Here is a 23,102-nt window from a genome sequence, read left to right on the forward strand (position 1 = left end):
CAGTTCATTTTTATCGCTGCTATACTCAACAGACACAAATTACTCTGGATGTTTGACATCAGTATTTCTAAAAATGTACTCTGAATTTCTGTACTAACCTCATCATTCACTGGCAACACAAAATTGCCAGATGGACACCAGCCTATGAATCACATTGGCCCAGGGCAGCACTAAACATAGTGGTCCATGGTCCAGCAGCAGCAGCATCTGGAGCTTGTTAGAAATGCTCCTTCCCTGCCCACACCTCCTGAATCAGAATCTCTGGAGATAAACTGCAGAGTCTATGTTATCACTAGTGCTACAGGTGATGTTAATGTATGCTGAAGGAGAGGAAAGGTTGGTTTAGAAGACTTTCTCAAAAATAAAAATGTTCCCTCTGCTCCATTTCCAGAAGGCTGAGTGGACAGAAAAGTCCATGGGGGAGCCCTTCTACATGTCACCTTTCTGCTAACTGGCGAGCTGGGATGTTTTCCCTTGATTTTTTCTTTTGACTTCTCTGCATTTAGAGTTAACTAAGTTAGAAAACTTCTCAGCAGGATTCAAGAAGTGTCCTAGAGAACTGGAGAATAATCACGTTTCTAAAACCATTACTGCTTTGAGTTTGCATCTAGAGTTTTTGTTTTATTTTGTTCTGTTTGTTGGTACTGGGGATTGAACCAGGGTGTTCACACTGAGCTACATCAGCACCCTTTTTATTCTTTATTCTGAGGTAGGGTCTTGCTAAATTGCTAAGTTGCCTGGGCTGGACTTGAACTTGTTATCTTCCTGCTTCAGACTCCCAGAGTTCTGGGATTATAGGCATATGCCATCACACCCAAGTTTTTTTTAATAACTTAATTTTTAAAATTAAGCAAACATAACTATTCTTGTCACTCGGCTTTTATTAAAAGTCAGATGTATTGAAAGATTATTTACATAAAGTAAAACTGGGCCTTTTTATGTATAGCTCTCACAAATTAAAACCACAAAACTACCACCACACTCAAGGTACAAAGCATTTCCTGTACCTGACAAGAGTTCCCATAAGCCCCGTGGTAAGACTCTTGTCACTTTGAAGGCCTTCAAACAAAGACTCTTTGTCTGTTCCTATGGTTTTAACTTTTCCAGAGTATCTTAGAGATGGAATAATTCAAAGCATGTTGGCTTTGGAGTCTGGATTATTCCGGATAGCATAGTGCAACCAAGATGGATCTGTGTGGCTGTGGTTACCATTGGTCCATCTCCTCTTATTGTTTCATAGTATTTCATCTTGCATTGTAGATATAAGACAGTAAAGTGGAATCTGTAGCCACTCACTAATTGACACACATTTTAGTGTTTTCTAGCTTTTAGAACTATGAATAAAGCCAATAGGAACCGTTTCACACAAGTTTTCATTTTTCTAGGGTAAAATTCTAAGAGGGGAGGTTGTTGGGTCACTCAACCATTATAAGATAAAGTTAAATATTGTAAGAAAATTGAAACTATTTTTCAAAGAGGTGAACCACTTTATAGTTACAGATGAGGGTTCCAGTTGCTCTGTGTCTTCACTAGCACTTGGTTTAATCAGTATTTGTTACTATTTTTTTAATTTAAGATAGTCAAAAAGTTGTGTATCAGTATCTCAATGTGGTATTTTTTAAAATAAATTTTATTTTATCCCCTTCTCCCCCTCAAGCCACTCCCCTCCCTATGTACAAAAGCTTTGTTTCCATTTTTTCCTTCTATTTTCATGTTTTTTCTTGTCCTTTCCTTAATGACTGACAATGTTGAGGATCTTTTTATGTGCTTATCTAAAATCCATATATTTTCTCTGATTAAAGATATGTGCAAATCTTTTGTCCATTTATTAATTTGACTTTATTATTTTTAATCACTGGACTGCAAGAGAGTTATTTTTATATTCTGGATATTAACCTTTATAAGCTATGTTATTTTCCAAATATTTTCTTCCAGGGTATATCTTTTTTCTTGAGTTATTTTAAAAACAGATGTATCTTTTTAAAATGACATCTTTAAAAGAAAATGTAGCATCATCTTAAAAACAGATTTTAATTTTAGTGAAACTTAACTTATCTTTTATAAATTTTATTTTATGAAATGTGCTTTTAGTGTTATATCTAAGAAATCTATGTCCAATCCACAGCCACTAAAACTTTCTCTTATACTTTCTTAGAAAGTTTTATCATCTGTGATTTTATATTTAAGTTTATAATCATTCAAGTTAATTTTTGTTTCTAATTCAGAGTTGAGTTTCTCCCTCCCCCTCTCTCTTTCAAATAAATTCTGATTGTTCCACCACTATGTCTTGAAAAGGACTATGCTTTCATCACTGAATTGTCTGAAAGCTTTGTCAAAAATCAATCCCTAATGAATATGTAAGTTGATTTCTGGGCTTGCTATTCTATTCCATTAATCTGTCTATCTCCATGTCAGTAATTCTCAAACTTCTAGTTTTTAGCTATTTTAGTTTTTTTTTTTTTTGCTTTTCCAAATGCATTTTATAATAAGCATACCAATTTCTATGAAAGAAAGAAAAAAGAATGAAAGAAGGAAAAACAAAAGGAAGGAAGAAAGGGAAAAGAGGGAGGGAAGGAGAGAGGGAGAAATCCTGCTGGATTTCAGTTGGCTTTGTATTCACTCTACATATCAATTTGGGGAAAACTGACATTTCAGTCATAATCACTCAAATCCATGAAAATAGTCTTTTTCTTTAGTTCTTCAATTATTTTTCATTCATGCTTTGTTTGTTATATTTACACCAAATATCCCATACTGTTGAAACAAATCTAAAAATACTTTTTAAATTTCAATTTATAATTTTTTACTAAGAGCATATAGAAATGCTTCTTTCTCTTGCATATCAGCCTTGTATCCTGTGACTTTGCTAAATTCACTCTGTTCCAGAAATTCTATGGGGGTTTATACCTAGAAAACCACATTCCCAGGCTATAGAGACATTTTGTTCCTTCCTTTCTCTACTATATGACTTGAACTTCTTTGCTTAACTTATTACCTGTACTAGGATCAGCAGCATTACATTGAACAGGAGTGGTGAGTAGAGTTATCTCTGCCTTGATACTGATCTTAGGGAAAAAGCATTTTGATCTTTGACTATTTAGTAAGATGTCATCTGTCAGATTTTCACAGATGCCCTTTATAACATCAAGACAGTTCTACACTGTTGGTGGGAATGCACACTAGTACAACCACTTAGGAAATCAGTATGGAAATTTCTTTAAATAAAACCCAGAAACTACAAATTCCATTTGTCTCAGCTATTCCACTTCTAGGTATCTTCCTGAAAGAGTTAAAGACATCATATTACAGTGATCCATCCATACCCATGTATATACCCGCACAATTCATTATAGTTAAAATTTGAAAGTGGCTTATACGTCCATGAACAGATGAATGGACAAGAAAATGCAGTATTTACACACAATGGAGTATTATTCTGCCATAAAGAAAGACAAATTTGAATCATTTATAGGAAAATAGATGTACCTTGAGACCATAGTATTAAGCGAAATAAATCAGCCACATGAGTTTAAATATTACATGGTTACTCTTATACGAGAAGCCCGAAGTATAAATAAAGAGCATAATAGAAGACAGATGATAGGAAGTAGGAACATAAGTCTTTCTCCTCTCCCAAAGAGTAAGGGAATCAGGAGATGGAGTGAGGTGGGGGAGGGGGGAAGGGGATTTTAGAAAAAGGAGTTAAGATGTGTTATGTACATACACCACCTGCACGCAAGGAATGTAAACACTATGTACCGCAAACATGTAAAAGAAAAACGAAGGAGATCAAGAGGTGGATGGAAGGGGAGGGAGAGGAGGGAAAGTGGGTGAAAAAGGAATTAAGACGTATTGCATGTATGTAGCAACTCTCCACAAAGAATGTAAACAGTTATACACTAAAAAATTTAAAGCGTTCTCTCCAGTTTTTAGTATGTTTAGTTTTATCATAGGCAGCATGTTGAATTGTGACCTACTTTTCATATATTTACTGACAAAACATTTCCATATTCATAAATAAATTAAATACAGTAATATTATCTAAGATTATGTCTGGAGCACAACTTTAAAAGATAGCTTTAGCACTCACATCCTTTGCGATCTTAGAAATACCTACCAATTTCTATGTATGACTTCTGACATCAAAAACAATAGCAGCAGTAAAGGAAATTTCAGATGCATCTATGTTAAAAGCAAAATGAAAAAGGGTGGGGAATTTAGCTCAGTGGTTCCGCTGCCTGCCTTACAAGCGCAAGGTCCCGAGTTTGAGCCCTGGTACCACAAAACAAACAAACAAACTAAAAGCAAAATAAAAAGGATTTGCAAAATAAAGATGCCATCAGTTAATTAAGGGTAACCTCATATCTGCTAGTAGTAGGCCTCATATTCATGTTTTATTTGTTTTTCCTTTTTCTGAAAGTCTCTTTTTTTCTCCTATAAAGATATGGATAGATATAAAATTTCCTACATCTCTAGTTTCTATGATAGGATTAAAAAAACAACTTTCTTTTATTCTTAGCTCTTCAAAGAAAATGTAAACATCTCTTGTTTCAATGAACAGTAATAATTTCATTCAAATCAGAAAGCCAGAGGGCATCCTCCAAACACTGATGCTCAACTTTCTGTCTAAATCATATTGAATTTACTTCATTTAGTTCATTCCCTTCTTCCTTAAGTCCAGTGCCACTCTGTCCAATCTAAGTCCTCATCATTTGTCCTTGTTTTATGTCAAAGGTCACTTTACTGGTCTTTATAATTTATTTTAAGCTCTTAATGGAACCATAAGAATTAAATTGTTTTTCAGCCTTCAGTTATTCAGTGTCCGGCCCTGATGCTCTGAAGAGAAATCTCCATGCACGTTCCTCTGGTTGGAAGGCCCAGTGTGCAGGATTCCATATCAATAAGCCCCGTATTTACCCAGTGTACTTCACTGGGAAAGAAAAATGCTCTGCAATTAAGGATACAGAACCTTAAAAGGTGCAGATTTCCCATAGAGAGAAAAGGTATTTACTAATCTCCAGTCATTGCTCTTCTGACTGAGGAAATCTGGTAGAAAATAGTCCTTCTGATCTCATGTGAAGATGAGCCTCAACTCTAAAAATAGAGTTAGGAGACAAGTCCAAACACTCAATGGTTGTTTCATTAATACGTCAGAGATTAGTGGGCTTCTAAATACTGGACACTGTGTTAATTCTCAGTGGCGATGCTGTTGCCCTCTTCTTGTGCCTATGGTTACAAGAAGTGAATTCTCTGGTTTCTGAGCTTTGGCATGATTGGCACTTTACAGCAGGTAAGCCTTCTGTGGAGGGCTGTCCCATGCACTTTATACAGGAAGCGCAGCAGCTTCCGTGGCCTTTCTTTCTAGAGGCCAGAAGCAGCCACCTCCCGCTGGTGACAACCCAAAACATCTCCACACATTGTTAATGACCGCCAGGAGGAGGGGCCTTGGATGGAGAATCATTGCTCCAAAGAAATAGTCGTTACGCACTTACATTCACAGCAGAGAGTCTGGGGACAAGAAATTTAAGGGACAAAATTGGTAGTGATCCTAGGCAGAGTAGACTGATTCCCAGGGATTGCGGCAAATGGAATAAAGAAGACAAGGGAAGCCAGCCTGATGTTAATATCAGAGCACACTGTGAAAACTGTATAGGGTGTATAGAACTTCTCTGCAGCCATGAAAAATCACTACGCTCCTTGGATGCATCCTGAGTTTATAATCTCATCTATTTGCACATAATTTTTCTCTCTACAAAATATCCTATGTCATCTTCATGTGGCTGCACAACCGTGGCAGACAGGAAGTAGAGAAGATAAACATCAGAGATGGTGGTATAACAGCAGACAGCTTTATACAATGTGTATATAATCTTTATAGGCCAGTATCATCCTTGCTTTTTAACTAAGCAGCTTCTGCTGTGCATACCCCTGCGTCTCCTGGGTGGTCAGATCCTCTTTCCTTCTGTGGAGCCCCCAGAATGAAATCTTATTCTAAAGTATGTTTTCAACATAAACAGATATTTCTTCTATTTTCTTTTTAAGTTCTGGAAATACTAAAAGCACACATAATTAATCCATCTACCTCTAAGATAACTGATTTCAGGAAAGTTAACGATCTATGAATGGATGCATATGCTCATTTCATTCCCTGCTGAAAATATGTGAGTGTGTTTATAAACAATGTTGGAATTTTACAATTCTGACTTTGCATGTTAATACACTGAATATAAGAAACAGTATGTCTCATTGGTCTAAAGTCAACACAACACACACACACGCACACAGTCACACTAAAAAAATTAAAACTTGAAATATGTTTGATCAAATTGACTTTTGAGTCTATTTATGTTTTAATTTTACCTCAGGCCTAACAGTAGGAAATTCACATGAATTCTAACCAATTTTGTACAGCGTTGAGGCTTTCCTGTGTAGATAATGATATGTAGAAATTTACGAATGTTTGAATACATTGAAGAACCCATTAAATTGAAAATCCCAGCGATTTTTTTTCCGCTCAGAAGCCTAATAGCATTTGCCATCTCCACATTTATCACACATTTTGCATTTCATGGGGGTACTTGTTTGTTGACTGACTGAAAGAAAATTTCCAACAGTACTTGTGGGTTTTCACAGCAAAAGTCTGATCAGTCGTCCTGTGAGAGAAACATAATGCTTAAGTGACATAGATTTCATCAGACGTGTCCACAAAACACTGCAACCACTTACTGTCTCCTCTGCAGAGTAGAGGCCCCAGTTTATAAGCTGCTTCTGAATGGGGCCGCCCCGTGTCTGTTATTACTATCTTAGTTACTGGCAGATGTTCTTTATAAGAAAGGAATCCAGTGTCATTGGTCCTAAAAAAAAAAGAAAAATAGTAGCAACAAAACAGCTCTAAAAATTATTCTGATTAATGTAATTCTAAAATAAATAATAATTCTTCTTGCATTTCAAAACCAAGATGTTCTAAGGTAAATTTTCACCTTTACCAAAGAATATGTATCCAACTACTCATTTCAACATATAAAATATACTAATATCTAATGTCTCTTGCAGACATTAAAATATAGGATATAAAATACAAATTAGATATAAAATAATATAAATTTAGAATATAGTTGGAGATTTTTAAATTCAATGGGCCACTCCGTCTACCTGTTGACTGAAATGGTTAATTCATTAATGTTTAGTGTAATGACTGATTCTGGGCACTTAACGTCCAGCATTTTGCTATTTGTTGGTTTTTCTCATATGATTTCTTGCATTTCTGTTCCCTCTTGGCTGCCTCATGTTAGTCTACTGCATACTGTTTGGTACTCAACCTTATTTTCTCTATTAACTTCTAGCTAAAACTCTGTTCATTGTATTTTAATGTTCACTTCATGAATTACAAAATGCATTCTTCATTTACCATGGCCTACTTATATTTTATGGTGTCTAACAGTATAATGTCAGAAGTTTGCTACTGGTTAATTTATTCTATACCCCTCACTCACATACTTGTTTTTTATGCTATTGTTATCATTATTTAAATCCATCTATTATAAATTATGCAATACAATTAAATAGTGAATTTTATTTTTGTAATAAAAAAGAATTTAAACACTGGGTTTTTGTATTTATCAACACTGTTATAATTTCCAGGCCACTTGACATCTTTCTGAATATCTGAGTTTTCATCTGACATTATTTCTCTTAGGCTGTTAGAATTTTTCATTTCAGATATTGTACATCAATATTCTAAAATTTATATTTTGTTGTTTAATGTAATAGTTCTCATCTATTTGATTAAAGTTCATTCTACATTTATTATAATTATTTTTACCTTCAAGTCTTTAGATATATTAATAATAGTTACTTTAAAGTTTTCCCTTGCTAATATTTTCCCATGTCCCGGGGTTTCTCTAATAACTTCTTTTAATTTCTGGACTTTAGAGCAAAGTATACTCTTCTCTTGAAATATTCAATAATTGTACTATTATTCTGGATATTATATACATTATAAAGATTCTTGAATTTTGTTATTGTTCCTTGAGGATTTCGTCTTCATTTTTACAGGTACACAGTTAAGTCACAACCTTCACAGATTATTGATGAATTATGCTTTGGCAATTGACTATAAATATATTTTGAAAATAAGGGAAAACCTAATTAGGCATTGCTATAAAGAGAATGATAAGTAACTCATATGCAACAGATGCTTCTACTCCCTTCTACTGTGCAAATAAAATGGAGGTTTTAGTCTGAAAAACTAAAAAAGGCTTTGAACTTAAGTAACGTTCAGGGTTAAACTGTACCACATTCCCTCAAAAACTACCCTTATCTATTTCTCATAGCACTAACTTGGTATAGATACACTGAGTGATTAATTTAATAAATTTTATCTTGAAAAAAGAAATTACAAGACAGTCACCATTCACTCCGGTCAGCATCACAATTGCAGTGATATTGATCATCAATGCAGTTCCCTTCCAAGCCACAAGTACATTTTTGAGGGTCAGGCACAGAACCTCCCCAGTAAGTCTGTGTTTCATTGGTTCTTCCAACCCACCAGCTCAAAGGGGTGCCATCTGAAAGATGAAGGTGAGAAATGTAACGTCTGTTTCCACGCAAGCATAAAGACCTTTATTCCTAAATCATTAAAAAAATCAATATCATATAAAGATATACTAAACACTGTACTTGATGGCATTTTCTGATGACTTTTTTCAAAGTAATCTATCATCATTTAGTTTTATATACATTTTTCTTTCAGCAGAGACGAAACCAGCAATTTCAATTTAAATTGAGCATCATCGTTAAAAAATGTATTGAGAGCAGTTCATATAAGCAATTTCTTTAAAAATAATTTTTGAAACAAATTGGCATCAGAACATAAAATGTGATAATTAACATAAGAAAGCCAAATTGATTTAAAATTATGAAATGTTCCACTAAAACATTATGGAATGTTTTGTAAAGTCACTGATTTTTCTCATGTATTTATTGACTAAAATGTACTAGCTGTTGATTAAACATTAGGCGTGGCATGGTACTTCTTCATCATGATTGAAAATTTATTTGGAAGCCCGTGTTTTCTCTTCCATTTAGAGGCTTGGCTATTTATTTGGAGGCTAGAGAAAGAACACTGAAAGATCTTCATGCCTCAAAAGAATATTACACTAAAATAAAGTTTCCCTTAGCCAAATGCATCTTTTTCTACGATAAATGTTCAGCTACCAGCTCCTTCTCAGAGTTAAAACTAAACATGATGCCAAGAAACTCAAGCAAGGAATAGACAGAACATTTAGGCAACGATTTGTAGAAAGGGAACTGAGGCATGTAGGCAATATGTCTTGGGGAAAAAATGCAGAGAAAAAATTATAGACATTCAAGAACCAGGGCACAAGAAGACTGCAAGCAACAGCAGATCCATCAACTTCTTAGAGATGTGTGACCATTTTTCTGTTGACTTTCAAAGCTTTAAATTGTCACCATCAGCCCCACTGAGAATCTGGTTCTTTTACTAATTTTCCCCCTTACTTATAAATGTCAATGTGCATTTTTACTTACTACTAGATTGCTCCTTGCTAATGCTGACAATCTCTCTCCTCACAATACTAGACAAGCTATCTAGCCATGTAAAGAGAAAAAAGAAAAAAGAAAAGCATATTGGAAGCTTGAGTTATACATAAAAGTACTAATATTGAGTTTTCATATTTGTATTTCCATGATTAACTCATTACTAAAAGGTCAAATTTTACAAGATATATATTAATACACAGGTGAAAGGATTACAAGGGGTGATCAAAACTACAAAAATTTTTTTTAAAATCTTATCACAGTAGAAGACACATTGTCAAGAATAATGGGATGAATGTGTTTGAAGTGAAGGGGAGAATTTTGACTATTTTGAGGAGGATTAATGGCAATATCTCTTTTATTGCAATGAATATTTTCATTTAAACATTTTTATTTAACATTTTACTTAACATTTTTATTTAAACATTCACCATATTTTTCATTCACCCTTCATTCATCATATATTTAAAACATTGCAATGTATCCTCATCTACCTATTCACCAGACCTGACATTGTACAACTTCTGGCTCTTCCCCAAAGTCAAAATGACCATGAAAATAAACATATGAATGGCTCAGGACATGGAGGCAGCCAGGAGAGCAAAACTAAGACACTCCCCGAAGAGCACTTCCAGAACTGCCTGAAAAAGTAGCAAGAAAAATGGCTAAGTGTAAAAATGGCTAAGAAGTAGAGAGGATATTTCAAGGGGGATTAATACCAATGTGTCTTTTACTATAACCATTTTTTAAAACAAAATGTAAATATTCAACCTAGTTTTGATCACACTGCATATGTTCATAAACAGAAATTATTATTCCTAAATAAAAAATCATATTTTCTCATCTAAGTTTCCTATCGTCCCTATAAAGTAGAAATCATTGAATATTTTAATGATCACATACCTTGGCTACATCTTTTTAAAGAGTACTAAATAATGTAAATAATTTATGAGAATGGATTTCAAAAGTTGTGAGAAATTAAAATTTAAAAATACTATAGTTAGAACATTCCATATTCCATTTTCAAAACCCTAACTGACTTAAAGAGTCCCAGTAATCATCTTTTCATTGTGCTGAGGCACAGAACCTTAGCTGATAAAACACATTTTTATAACATTCCACTTTATCTTCAATTATGGTCTCATTATCATTTGGAATCCCTGATATACTGACATCTGAAATCCTAGAATGAATACCGTCTTCCTGTTCTTCTGTCTCATATTTCTTATTGAGACCTCAGAATCTAAATCGTTCCCTCCCTTTCAGTCTTACTTCAACCTGTACCTCGCATGCCGTAGGAGTGCGAGGCTCACGGCCCTGAGGAGAGCTCTGTACCTAACATTACCATCGTCCCCTGGCCCCTGGCCTTTGGAGTCTACTGCTGTCTTTACCAAAAGTTCTCGGGCCTGGCTCAAAGAGCTTAGGAGGTTCATAGGTCCTACCGGCCACAAGGGTGACATTCTTTCATGTTCATCATCACTTTAATTTGTGAGGTATTTGCTCCTATCTCTCTAGGGATTTTGTTTCCTGATTCTATTACCATTTGGCTCAGTGATGACTTTGAAGATTGTCTTTCCTTCTGTTTCATTTTTTTCAGCTTTATTTAGGTAAAACTGACAAACAAAATTTATATATATTCAAGGTGTGCCGCATGATGCTTTGATGTATGTGTACATTGTGAAATGATTATTACTACAGTCACGCCAGTTATCATATCCATCACTTCACAGAGCCTCTGTGTGTGTGTTGCAAACACTCAAGATGTACACTGTTATTTCCGTACACCGTTATTAATCATAACTGCAAGTTTGCACTCTTTGGCCAACATCTTCACATTCTCTCTCCTCCAGCCGCCTGTAGCCACTTGTTCCCTCTCTATTTCCATGCATTCAACCTTTTTAGGTTTCACAAGAAAAGAAGATGATAAGGTATTTGTCTTTCTGTGTTTAGCTTATTTCAATTAGCACAAGGTCCTCCATTATCTCAAAGAGACTCCCATAATTATTGCAGCCTTATTCACAATAGCCAAGATATAGATACAACTTAAATGTCCACTGACAGGTGAATGGATAAAGAAAATTTGATATATATGCAATGGAATATTGTTCGGCTTTAAAAAGAAAGAAAATCCTCCCATTTACCATTTATGACAACAAAGGTGAGCACAGAGAAGATCATGCCAAGCAGAGTAAGATAAATATTCAGCAACCATGAATAATCAATTCCATACTAAACTATACTCACAAAACTATACTAAAGTAAAATCACAATGCTCTGGAGAGCTGAAGATGAAAGGAGCTCATTCACATGAGCTCTGTGTGAGTTATGCTATCCATGTATCACCACAGCCCTGTGAGGTTGGCTTTATTGGCATCATTTCAGAGGTGAGAAAGCAAAGACCAAGATTAGTCATAGAACTATTCATTCATTTGAGGAATCAAAGATTCATCTAAGTTCCATGTCTAGAAAACAAATGACCTGGAACCCAAAGTTAGCCCCCCCCCACCTATACACCTTATAATTTTTCCACTTCTACTGTCTGATCCTCATTTACAGATAGGACTGAAGTTTTAGGGGGGGATAGGATTTAAGATGAGCCAAGCAAGATGGGATTGGAGAGATAAAAGACCAAATGAGGATATTCTGAAAAAGGCAGGGGAAAAGGGTGGGAGGAAACTCAGGCATAGGGGAGAAAATAATCTAGAATTAAGTGGATGGAGAATAAATAGGAGAGATGCTTAATTGGAAACAAAAGGTTCAAATGTCACACTAAAAGCTCAACTTTTTTGTGGATGATCCATCCATATGACATAATATTCATATGAAACACATTTTAAAAATAGTTCTTATTGTTCTATGTGGAACTGCAGTCCTGGAACTGGATAAAACCAGGAGTGAACATTAATGAAGTGGTTTTATTGTACAGATCTCTTAGAATCTTCTTTAATAACTCAACGAAACACACCCAAATATCACTGCTACAAAACAGTGTGCTGGGGCAGGGATAAAGGATTCATCCGCAGGTCTGACCAGAATACACAGTCCTTGGCTCTGGGCAGAAGGTCCGTGTTGGATAAGTAAGCAACAAAAGGTAGGAGAGCTTCTTAAATGGAGGAGTGTCATGATAGAAGCGGAGCTTCTTAAGGTTAACTTTCTTCATGAAGATTCACACTCTGGGTTATATATCATCTGGTTAGAAGATATGGAAGGATGGCAATCTGGGCAGTGAGTGAGAAAGCTTGCGCACTTATCCAAGGACAGCGTCATCCTTATAGGCTAGGACCTACTCTAAGGCAGAGAAGAGGGATCTGATATATCCTGACCTCTCGAGAGATTCTCAGGGAGAAAAGTATAAACCCCAAAACACAATTTAGGAGACCTATTCTTGAAAGGATTAACATGGGGGTTTTTCTTGCCAAGTGCAGTGGCACATTCGGGTGATTTTAGCTGCTTGGGACACTGAGGTAGAAGAATTGCAAGGTCAAGGTCAGTTTAAAGTTAGGTAGACTGTCTCAAAAGTAACAAGAGATGAGGATGTAGCTCAGTAGTAGAATACCTCTGGTTTGAGTCCCTGCCGGTATCACATAAAAAAGCTGGTTTTCTGATTCCTTCTTGAGCTACTGAATCAACTGTTTCCAGCAGCAGCCTTTTCTAATTTTCAATTATACCCATAGGCGAGCTGTCAACAATTCATGAAAAAGAGCCACACTGAATCGTCACTTTAAGAAATGAAGTCATATTTGCATTAGCTCTTTTTCATGATAAAAATGAAGCTTAGGTGTCACTTGCCCTTTATAAGGATAAACACTGAGCATTCACGGAGGATCAGAATGAAGCCTTACTGTAGAGTTATCCCATTAAGGCCAGGAGAGTCTGAAAGCAATCAAAGCTTTGAACAAAGCTCAATGCAAATTGATCTTGTTCTTTCCTTCTGGCAACAGCATCTCTGTGGCTTCCAGACTGTGACATGTTGCTAACCATGCAGTCCCTCAGCACCTGGGTGGCACGGAAATCCTCAGGAGCTGGCTGAGTGAGCGCACTGTGTGTGCACCATGGGCAGCAGGACAGATGCCTCAGTTTCCTTACCTTGCTGACTTACAAGCCGTGACTTCTTGCAGTAGTAAGCAAGCTCCTGTTCGCAGTGCTCCGCACGGTTAATTGTGGCCTGGAGTTGCTCCATGCTGGCCATGTACTCGAAAAACCCAGCATATGGGTTCTCTGGGTGAGTATTTCTGACTCTTGTTAAGTCAGAGCCGTTGTGCTGTACGATGGTCCATGCCGTTTCTTGTAGGCAGAAATGGGGGAAGAAAGAGAGGAGACCATCACTAGTCTGCAAAAGTTAAAATAAATAAAGAAAATCAAAGTCACCTTTTATCGGAGTCAAATTTCTCTAGTCATCTAACCTCTCTGAGAAGTAGATTCAACATAAATGGATTCTCAAAAATTTTAAATTAAAGTGAAGTAACTCTTTTCCCAGAAATGTATACTATCACCATGCATTTGGAGTGATTTTATTTTCCTTTCTCATTTTATTTAGCAAGACAATATTTATGATGAAAACTATAAGAAAATCTGATTATTATATTTTTGTGATACATCTCATTTCATCAAATCTGATATTTTATCTTTTTTAAAAGATGCATCATTATTTTATTTTCCTTCAAGAAAGAAAAATGCTACCTATTACAATTGCAAAACATTGTTGATTGTTGATGCAGCCAGAAATCAGTGATGTTACAGTGCGAGAAAAGATGCATGTTATAAATGGTGAAATATTTTGTATCACATAATGTAAGCAATTACTTTTTTATTCTTATGAAGTATTCATGTTACCAGCAAAAAGAAAGTCAAATGTGTGTGTCTGTGTGTGTGTGTGTCTGTGTGTGTGTATCTTTAGTCAACATTTAATTATGAGTATACATCTATTTCTTTTAAACAACATTTTCAAATATTCACTTTGGTACCATGCGATCTGTATAGCTTGGCAATGCAGTGGGAAGTTACTCTGGAAATGAACACATCCAATGGAGCAACTCAACTAATACTGAAAGTAAAAAGCTTTTACTATTGGTACCTGAATGTCTGGACACATTTCCTTCATTCTGATTATCAAAATCACTGAGAAGAAATTAAAATTTCACCGTGTTTGTAACAGCAGTCGCGTGTACTTGTACCCATCCTCACCCTTGCCTTTTCATGCTATATTTGCTGCAATATATGCAGGCACGGGAACAGATTGATCAAAAGGCCTCTGGTTCGATAAGTAAAAAACAGATTGGGAGTTTTCAAAACTCTCCTATTGGATGCTGTTAGTCACAACTCTTCTGTGGTACAGAGAAATATCACAAATTGAAAGAAAACAGTAATAGCTGATAGAGTTTTTCAACCTCTTTTTAACTAACACATTCACAGGACTCAACCATGCAAACAAGATAAGGAGGCTGACTTTGAAAACGTTCACTTCCACCCTCCTACAGTCATCAGATGGTAAGGTCAGCTACTGGAGACAGGGAAGCCTTATTGCCTTCTGTGTGTGGATCGTTACCTTCCTGGGAAACAATAGCTGATACTTTTATTTCCCCCTTGCATTCCAGTTCACCCTAGAGCAGTGGTGGTGAACCTATGGCACGCATGCTGCAGCGTGCTGTTTGTATCACTGAAAGCTCTAAAAGGTTCACCATCACTGCCCTAGAGCATTATCAGTAGGATGCTTTTCTCAAAGAGCACATAATCTATAAGCCAATGGAATTAATTATGGGCAACCAGCAGGACAGGGTAGAGGCCATCAAGATATGTGATTGCAGACCTGGCATGGATCTGTGCCTTAGGAAAGTCAAGTAAAATCTGAGCCTCAGTAGCCAAATTTGAAAAATACATTAGCAGAACTGGGCAACAGAGTAGGTTGGAAATTGACTCATTTTAGCCCACTCAGCCATGGCTATTGGAGGTTTAAGGTTATTATTAACCAGGCAAATCTGTCAGCCTCCATTCTGCCCGACTGTGCTTGTATTGTTCAGCAGAACTGTTCACCTTCTCTTGTGGTGAATCAGTGGTGTGCAAGAGTAGCTGCCAAAAGAGCAAGACAATAAGCCAGCTTGAGGCCTTTGTCTCTGTGCCTTTTGGGTCACACTGAGCAGAACTCCTATAGTTTAGCATCCCCTGGTCACAACTGACTCAGGATCCTGAAGGATTTTAGGGAGTGATATGAAACTCAAGGCCATGATGAGAGGCAACCATTAAAGGGCAGCTCATACAAATGTTTCCTTTGGAAATTCTAATGTATTTCAATATCATGATAGTTTCTGTAAGCAGTTTTATTTTCTAATTAAAAATGTTACAAAGTTAAACACAACAGTTGTCACACCCATCAGATTCTCCAGATTCCCAAGGCAAAGCAGAGGCCATGAAATCATCACAGGAGATTCTGAGCAAGGGAAGCACGTACCCTGCAAACAGGTGCTCTCTCTTGTGTAGGATTAATGGGGAAATGTCTGGAGCTTGCAGCCAAGAGCCTCCTGTTCTTTCAGAGAGGTTTGTGTTCACTGAGATGTCTGCAAACACCCATTTAGAAATAATAACCATGGGACTCATAGACTGCATCACAATTTGTAATACAATGTTTTGTGATTTCTTTTATTACTCTCACTATGAGATAGTTTCTGATGTGCAGTGTGTGTGTGTGTGTGTGTGTGTGTGTGTGTGTGTGTGTGATACTATTCCTATGACTGGACCCAGAGTTTTCACAGTAAAATACATCCCTATCCTTTTTCTTAACTTTTTAAATTTTAAGACAATGTCTTGCTAAGTCACTAATTTGCCCAGGGTGGGTATGAACTTCTGTCCCCCAGCCTCAGCCTCCCAGAGTGCTGGGATCACAGGTGTGCACCACCACATCCAGCAGTTTCTGACATACTAGCCATAGTGTCTCCTTCCAGTAGCACAAAGGTTTGGCACCATATGCAGAAGACACATGTAGAAGCAATGAAGAAATAAACAAACGAATCAATAAAAACAATGTGGCATCCAGATGCCAGCATATCCTTCCAGGTTATCAGGTTGTTATCCACGGTGGCTGGGAAACTTTCACTGATGTTGAATTATTTTATAACTGTAAATTGTAGGTCATTGAGAGAATTTCAAAGTAAAGTCTGAAACTGTGGCGGGAATGAGATGTTACTCTACATGTAATTTAACAAGTTGTCCTGTCTCATACACAAATTATATCTACCTGGAACTGTGTATCTAGCTTTCTATTTATCTACCCATCTACCTATCCTAACAAACACCAGGGCTTTGGACCAGAGCCTATTTACGCACAGGGAATCCCAATAGCATGGATTCCTCACAGCCTAGCATCCCATGGGCTGATGCCAGGTACACCCAGCATTGCATGCTTCCCTTGCACCCCAAGACAGACAGCCAACACTGGGAGGCTTGGAGCTGACAGAGGGGGACTGGCGCACCTGCTCCCTCCATAGATGCAGGGAGAGACTTGTGCTCTGGAAGGCAACACATCTCCAAGGGAGAGGTACAAATCCTTAGCCCTTTATTACTCTCAGAAAGTAGGCAACACATCTGCAGGAGGTAAGCCCTTAAATCTGCCTAGAGAATTTACTATCTTTAACTTCCAAAACACATTTACATTTAATCATCCTTTAACCTAACCTAAGTTTAATCATCTTCTAACCTAAGTTGGTAGGATTGTTTTGTTCTTTAGTGTTTGTTTGCTTGTAGATTTGTTGATTTTTTTTTTTTTTTTTTTTTTTTTTTGCTTAGAAAAAAAGCATTCGTTCCCTACAAGGTAGTAATTCTTGTGCATAAGCAAGCAGCTTCTACCTGGTAGAGGTCCTACTGACTACTTGGCTCCACAGCGGAGGAAGCCAGCCTTCCCTCCCTTTGCACACTTGTTCCAATATTCCTGGAACATCCATCTATCTGTTCTTTGGATTCTCTTTTGAACTGGTTTTAACAGCTTACCAACTTCATTAATAATGTATTGATATTTTTCTAAAATATGTTTTTAAGCACTTACTTTCATATCTGTTTGTGAGTCATGATTTTGCCTTCTTGAAAATTATCCTTTACTAAATGTAACAAGGGTTGTGAGCAAAGGAGACATGGGGAAATGAATAAGAAAAGACAGCTGAAATAGATGGCAAAATCTATAAAGTTTAAAACATACGATGGTAATTTGGGATACTGGTGTCTGTCCCTAAAGAGATTTCTAATAATATGAATTGTAAATAAAGCTACTGAGTAATTAAGAACTTGATTTACCTTAGGATGATTGCTATTTTTTAGTGTGATAACAGTGTAAAGAAAAAAATATGCTGTTTAAGCAACACAGTTAGTTGCAAAGCTGTGGCACTTCGTGCTTAATAGCTGAGAGTGACAGATGTGGTAAAGACCTGAAGAACAGGTGGAAGAGTTGCATTAAGGAAAGCAGGAAGGCTGAAAGGGAAGAAGAACAAGTATTCTGAAGCAAACCACATGGGTACCTCTGAATACTGACAGTTAATTGCTAACTTCTTAGCTATTAAGAAGGCTTTAAAATTGAAATCGCTAAAGTAAAAAATAATTATGCTATATGTCTTATGTTAAAATAACATGGAGTGTTTGGTAATGATGCAGCAACTTGGACTGTGGCCTCTAAACTTACTGAGTCAGGGAAACTAAACCCAAGAATCTCAGTAATGGTGCAGTGGTGAGTGGGAAGTTTAACGCATAGAGTTTCCATTCGCACTAAACTTAAAAGCCACTTCTCTAGCATTCATCAATTTTTTCCCAATGTAACAGTTGTCCTTACAATGCAATGTTTGATGATGAAAAACTCCTTGAACATAAAATTATGGTATTACAGAAAAAGCAGTGAGTTCAGTGTGGAAGAAAACAACCCTCTGCATCTCAATGGGAACAACCACTGGGATTCATCTTATCCTAAGTATTTTAAAACTATATTTAGAAGACTCTATTCACAAAGAAATTTCAGTCTTTAGCATAGTTTGGGAAATTACCCATTCAAAATAGATTTTTTTGTTTATACTGTTTAGCTTGTAAAGCTTAGAGATATTTTAATCCATGCAAAATCATTTGAATGACACTAATTCTAGGCTTGGGGTTTTTATACAGGTTACACATTTACAAGTTGCAGATTCAGCATTTTTGTCTTGGTTTCACAATTGCTATACTGATTTGGGTAACTGGAAGATACAAGAGTCCTTGACAGAAGGTAGCTTTTCTAGTGGAAAAGCCTTCACACTGTGAGAAAAGAGAGCAAAGGTCTCCTTCTTGACCTACCCATCCCCTCTCATATTTTTAGCCTGCTGCCCTTCCACTCCCTGAGTCTGGAGAACCTCAATTGGAGACCCCCCGACAAATGAGGAGAGTTTGAAGCTGTAAACCCTAAGGTTGGTGTATCCTGGGGCTGTCACTTGTGTTTGACTGTTTTGATATTCCAGAGCATCTAGATACATGTGCCTGTCTCTGAAAATATTGGTATCTCTGCCTTTATAAAAACTTGCAGATGTAATTCAGTAATTTACATGGGGCCAATACATTACTGAATATTGCCCATACTAAATATAAGAGACAGACAGACAGTTGGCCCTCATCCTTCGTGAATTTGCCTACTTGCTCAAACATATTTTTAACCAACATTTTTGCAGTCATTTGCAGACATGGACAGGGCAGCAAAAAATATGTGTATCCAATATACACAACCCCAACTGAAATTCAGCAAGTGGGTGCCTGTCTCTTGTTCCAATTCTCAATTTGTAGAACAATGTTCTATTTGTGGTCTATTGTGTGACACATTTTTCACAGTTTTTTGCTTCTAAGTGATGTTGTGTTGTTTAAAATTGACATCTGATATTACTGAGGTGTTGTTGAGTGTTCCTAAGTATAAAATGGCTGTGACATGCATCAGATAAGCATTTTTCAGGGGTGATTTAGAAGGCTTTTGGTGGTAAGTTCATTTTTAATGAGTTACATACATGTATGTGTGTATTAAATACAGTGTTTTTAACCTGAACTTCACATAAAACAAGAAGAAGTATTTATTGATAAGTGAGAACATCATCACAAGAGGCACTCAGGAGCCTAATCTTACTATATTTCTCCTTAGGAGCCAAGGTTTAGTATTTGCTAATCCAGTGTCTACGGTGACTTTGTAGAACATAATTACTGCAAATAAGGAGAATCAGCTCTGTGTGTGTGTGTGTGTGTGTGTGTTTCTTAAAGCTTCATCAACTTAGAACTACCTAACTTTCAAATCAAAACTTTGTATTATATGTGTATGTGAATAACTCAAGACATATTTTTGGCAGCAGAGAACTCACAGGTTTGTAGTGGTATATGGTTAAATTTCACCCATAGCCAATCTATCCAAATGGGAATTTTTTTGACACTTGACAAAGCTTTCCTTTTTTTCTTTGGGAAGCCTTTTCAGGTTGTTATATGTAACAGGCCCATTTGTGTGCACAAAGTTTGGAGAAGCAGCAATTTCAACCCAGTGTACACATTGGAACCACTAGAAAGAGTGTCTAAGACATTGGTTGCACTGAGGCAGAACTCCTAGGGTGCTGACTGGGAATTTGTGTCCTGCAGACTGGGGAGCTTCCTTAGAAGACAAGCGTGTGGGAGCCATACAATGTTTTAGGTCATTTTGGTCTATGGGGCAGTTTCCTCAATGGTTGTATTAATAGAGCCAAGTTATGTTACATGAAAATCTCTAAAAAGACATTCTATAATGATTCCCCACCCCGGTTTTACCATCACCCTGTGGTTTTGAGAATTACACATGAATGAGGAAGGGACTGTTGCCCCATATTCAGCTGCCTCCTTAATAGCGCATTTGAATGCGCCACATGTCTCCAACTTAAAATGCATAAAGCAGGTTTCTGATCTTCCCCCTCAGACTTTTTCTGATCACATCTCAGACAGTAGCCATTCAAACCCTCTGGTTGTCCTAACCAAAATCCATGGTACTTTCTCACTTCTTACAGCTATTTCAGTGCACAGCTCTCACCTCCCTTCCCCAGCTGTGCTGATTCTGCTCAGGGCAAGAACCCACCATCAGCAGCTGTTTCCTGGACTCTTGCATTACTTCACATGGCTTCCTAACAGCTTTTCTAACTCAGAAGCTGTACATACAATCTCCTAATTCCGTTTCACCCCTGCTCCTGGATAGGCATTTCCCAGCACAGCAGCCACTGTGACCGTATTAAAGGCAGTCAGATTGTACCCCACCATTGCTCAAAACCCTCCAACATCTCATCTCATACAAAGCAAAGAAACAGAACCTTACCACATTGTTGTAAGAGTCCTGTGAATCTTCCTTCCTCTCACTGCCCTCCTTACTTGACTCTCTCCTCCTGTGTTACTACTCCCCACTCACTTGCCATCCTCCAGCTACCGTGAATTTGTAGCTGTTCCCTGAACACATCTGACAAGACCACCTGTCTCAGGAGTTAGCATTTGTTGTTGCCTCTGCCTGGAAGGTTCTTTCTCCAGGTAATCGCTGGTGGATTCTAATAACAAATCCTCCTCTACCTCAATTTAATACTGCCCTTTTCTTTTTGTTTTGCTCCATAAAACTTGGACTTCCTAATGCAGCACTGTCCAACGTAACTTTCTGTAATGATGGAAACGTTCTACACCAGTGATGATCAATAGCACAGAACTTACTAGCCACAGGAAGCTATGGAGCAGTTAAAATGGAGCCAAGGAGAGTGAAGAACTCTACATTTTCATTTGATCTTATTTTGATTAAGTTATTGAAGTTTGTGTGTTAAAAATGTATTCAAATTCATTTAATTATAATTAAGTGATAATTAAAATAGGTACTTGTTGCAAGTGACTACCCTATTGGACAGCATAGTTCATCTAGAATTCTATTTGGTTTGATAAGGAACAGATTCAGTTTTCTGTTCTTGAATTTTATATTTCATATCCCCCAGTACTACTGGTTGAAAAGACCATATTTCTTTCACTGCCCATCAATATTATCTTGGCAAAAAATTAATTATCCATGTACGAGTGAATTTATTTATAGATTATTTTGTTTCATTGGTATACTTATTTTGTTACCAACTGCATACTGTTTTACTTAACCTATCAGTATAATGTCTTTAAATGAGAGACAGTTGAGTCCTTCAACTCTATTCTTCAAGGCTGACTTGATTCCTCTTATCCCTTTATATTTGCTTATATGTTTTAGGATGGACTTACTCATTTTCATCAAAATAATCACACCAACCTACAAACAAACATCCTGCTTGATTTTAATTTAGATCTGTATTAAATCAACATCAAGTTTGGAAGAACTGATGTTATACAATGTTGCATTTCCTATTTAATGAAAATTTTATATTACTCAATTTATATAGAATGCTAACAGATTTTAGTAGTACTTTGTACTATCAGTGTAGAAGCCTTGCATATCTTTCATTACATTTATTACACGTTTTTGAGATTTTTTGATGCTGCTGAAAATGTGATCTTCTAAAATATCATTTTCTAATTGCTTACTGTTGGCATCTGGAAATAAAATTAATTCTGTATTCAGTGACAAACTAAAATTATAATAGCTTACTGTAGGTTATTTCAAACATTCTTTTAAAAATTTCTTTATTACTATATGTTTGTGGTACGTAATGTTTATACTCCTTGTGTGGAGCTGGTACAGGTATACAACACATCTTAATTCTTTTTTCACCCTTTCTCTTTTCCCCTTCCCTTCATCTCTTGATCCTCTTCCAATTTGAGAAAGATCTGTCTCCATACTTCTTACTGTCTTTTATTTTGCTCCCTATTTATAATTTGAGTTTCTGATATAAGAAAATACATGTTATAAGTGTGTGCGTCTGATTTACTTTACTTAACATTATATTCTCAATGTGATCCATTTTCCTACAAATGACTCAAGCTTATCTTTCTTTATGGCAGAGTAATACTCCATCAGGCGTCAATACCACATTTTCTTTATCCATTCATCTGTTGACAGACACATAGGCCACTTCCAAGATTTAGCTATTATGAATTGTGCTGCTCTAAACATGGGTATGCATATAATATGATGTCTTTGACTCTTCTGGAAAGCTACCTACAAGGGAATAGCTGGATCAAATGGAATTTCTAGTTTTACTTTTTTTGAGGAATCTCCAGACTGATTTCTCATATATAACCTAGGCTCCTACAAATAACAAGAATTATAGGTCTTTCTTTCTCATATTTATAGTTTTCTACTTTGTTCTCTTGCATTATTGCACTGGCTAGGGCTTCCAATTCAATGTTATGTATAAAGGATACTAATGCTCATAACAGAAAAAAACTTCCACTATTTTATTATAAATCTACACAAGCTATAAGTTTTTGTGGGTACTCTATCAAATTAAAGGAATTCTATTCTATTGGTAATGTACATTTTCTTTTTTTATCATGAATAGATATTAAATTTCATCAGTTTCCATGACTGTTAATGTCTATGTGCATTTATGTAAGTAAAAAATTCTAGAATATAAACTTTATGTTTACATACATTTAAA

The 23,102-nt window shown here is 36.4% G+C and overlaps 1 protein-coding gene across 5 annotated transcripts in view; it reads right to left on the reverse strand.

Moving 5' to 3' along the window:
* Cntnap4 (contactin associated protein family member 4) overlaps window positions 1–23,102 on the reverse strand; it is a 307,565-nt gene that overhangs the window by 95,557 nt on the left and 188,906 nt on the right. For all 5 annotated transcript variants that reach the window (XM_087204279.1, XM_004842822.3, XM_087204275.1 and 2 more), the window contains 3 exons: window positions 13,645–13,842; window positions 8,411–8,567; window positions 6,727–6,854 (listed from right to left, as the gene is read on the reverse strand). In XM_087204279.1, coding sequence (XP_087060405.1) covers window positions 6,727–6,854; window positions 8,411–8,567; window positions 13,645–13,842 — 483 coding nt within the window. The remainder of the gene's footprint in view (window positions 1–6,726; window positions 6,855–8,410; window positions 8,568–13,644; window positions 13,843–23,102) is intronic.

This window comes from Heterocephalus glaber, unplaced genomic scaffold (assembly GCF_053883595.1).
Source record: "Heterocephalus glaber isolate CG9 unplaced genomic scaffold, H.glaber_assembly_v1.0 deba00000071, whole genome shotgun sequence".
Taxonomy (NCBI): domain Eukaryota; kingdom Metazoa; phylum Chordata; class Mammalia; order Rodentia; family Bathyergidae; genus Heterocephalus; species Heterocephalus glaber.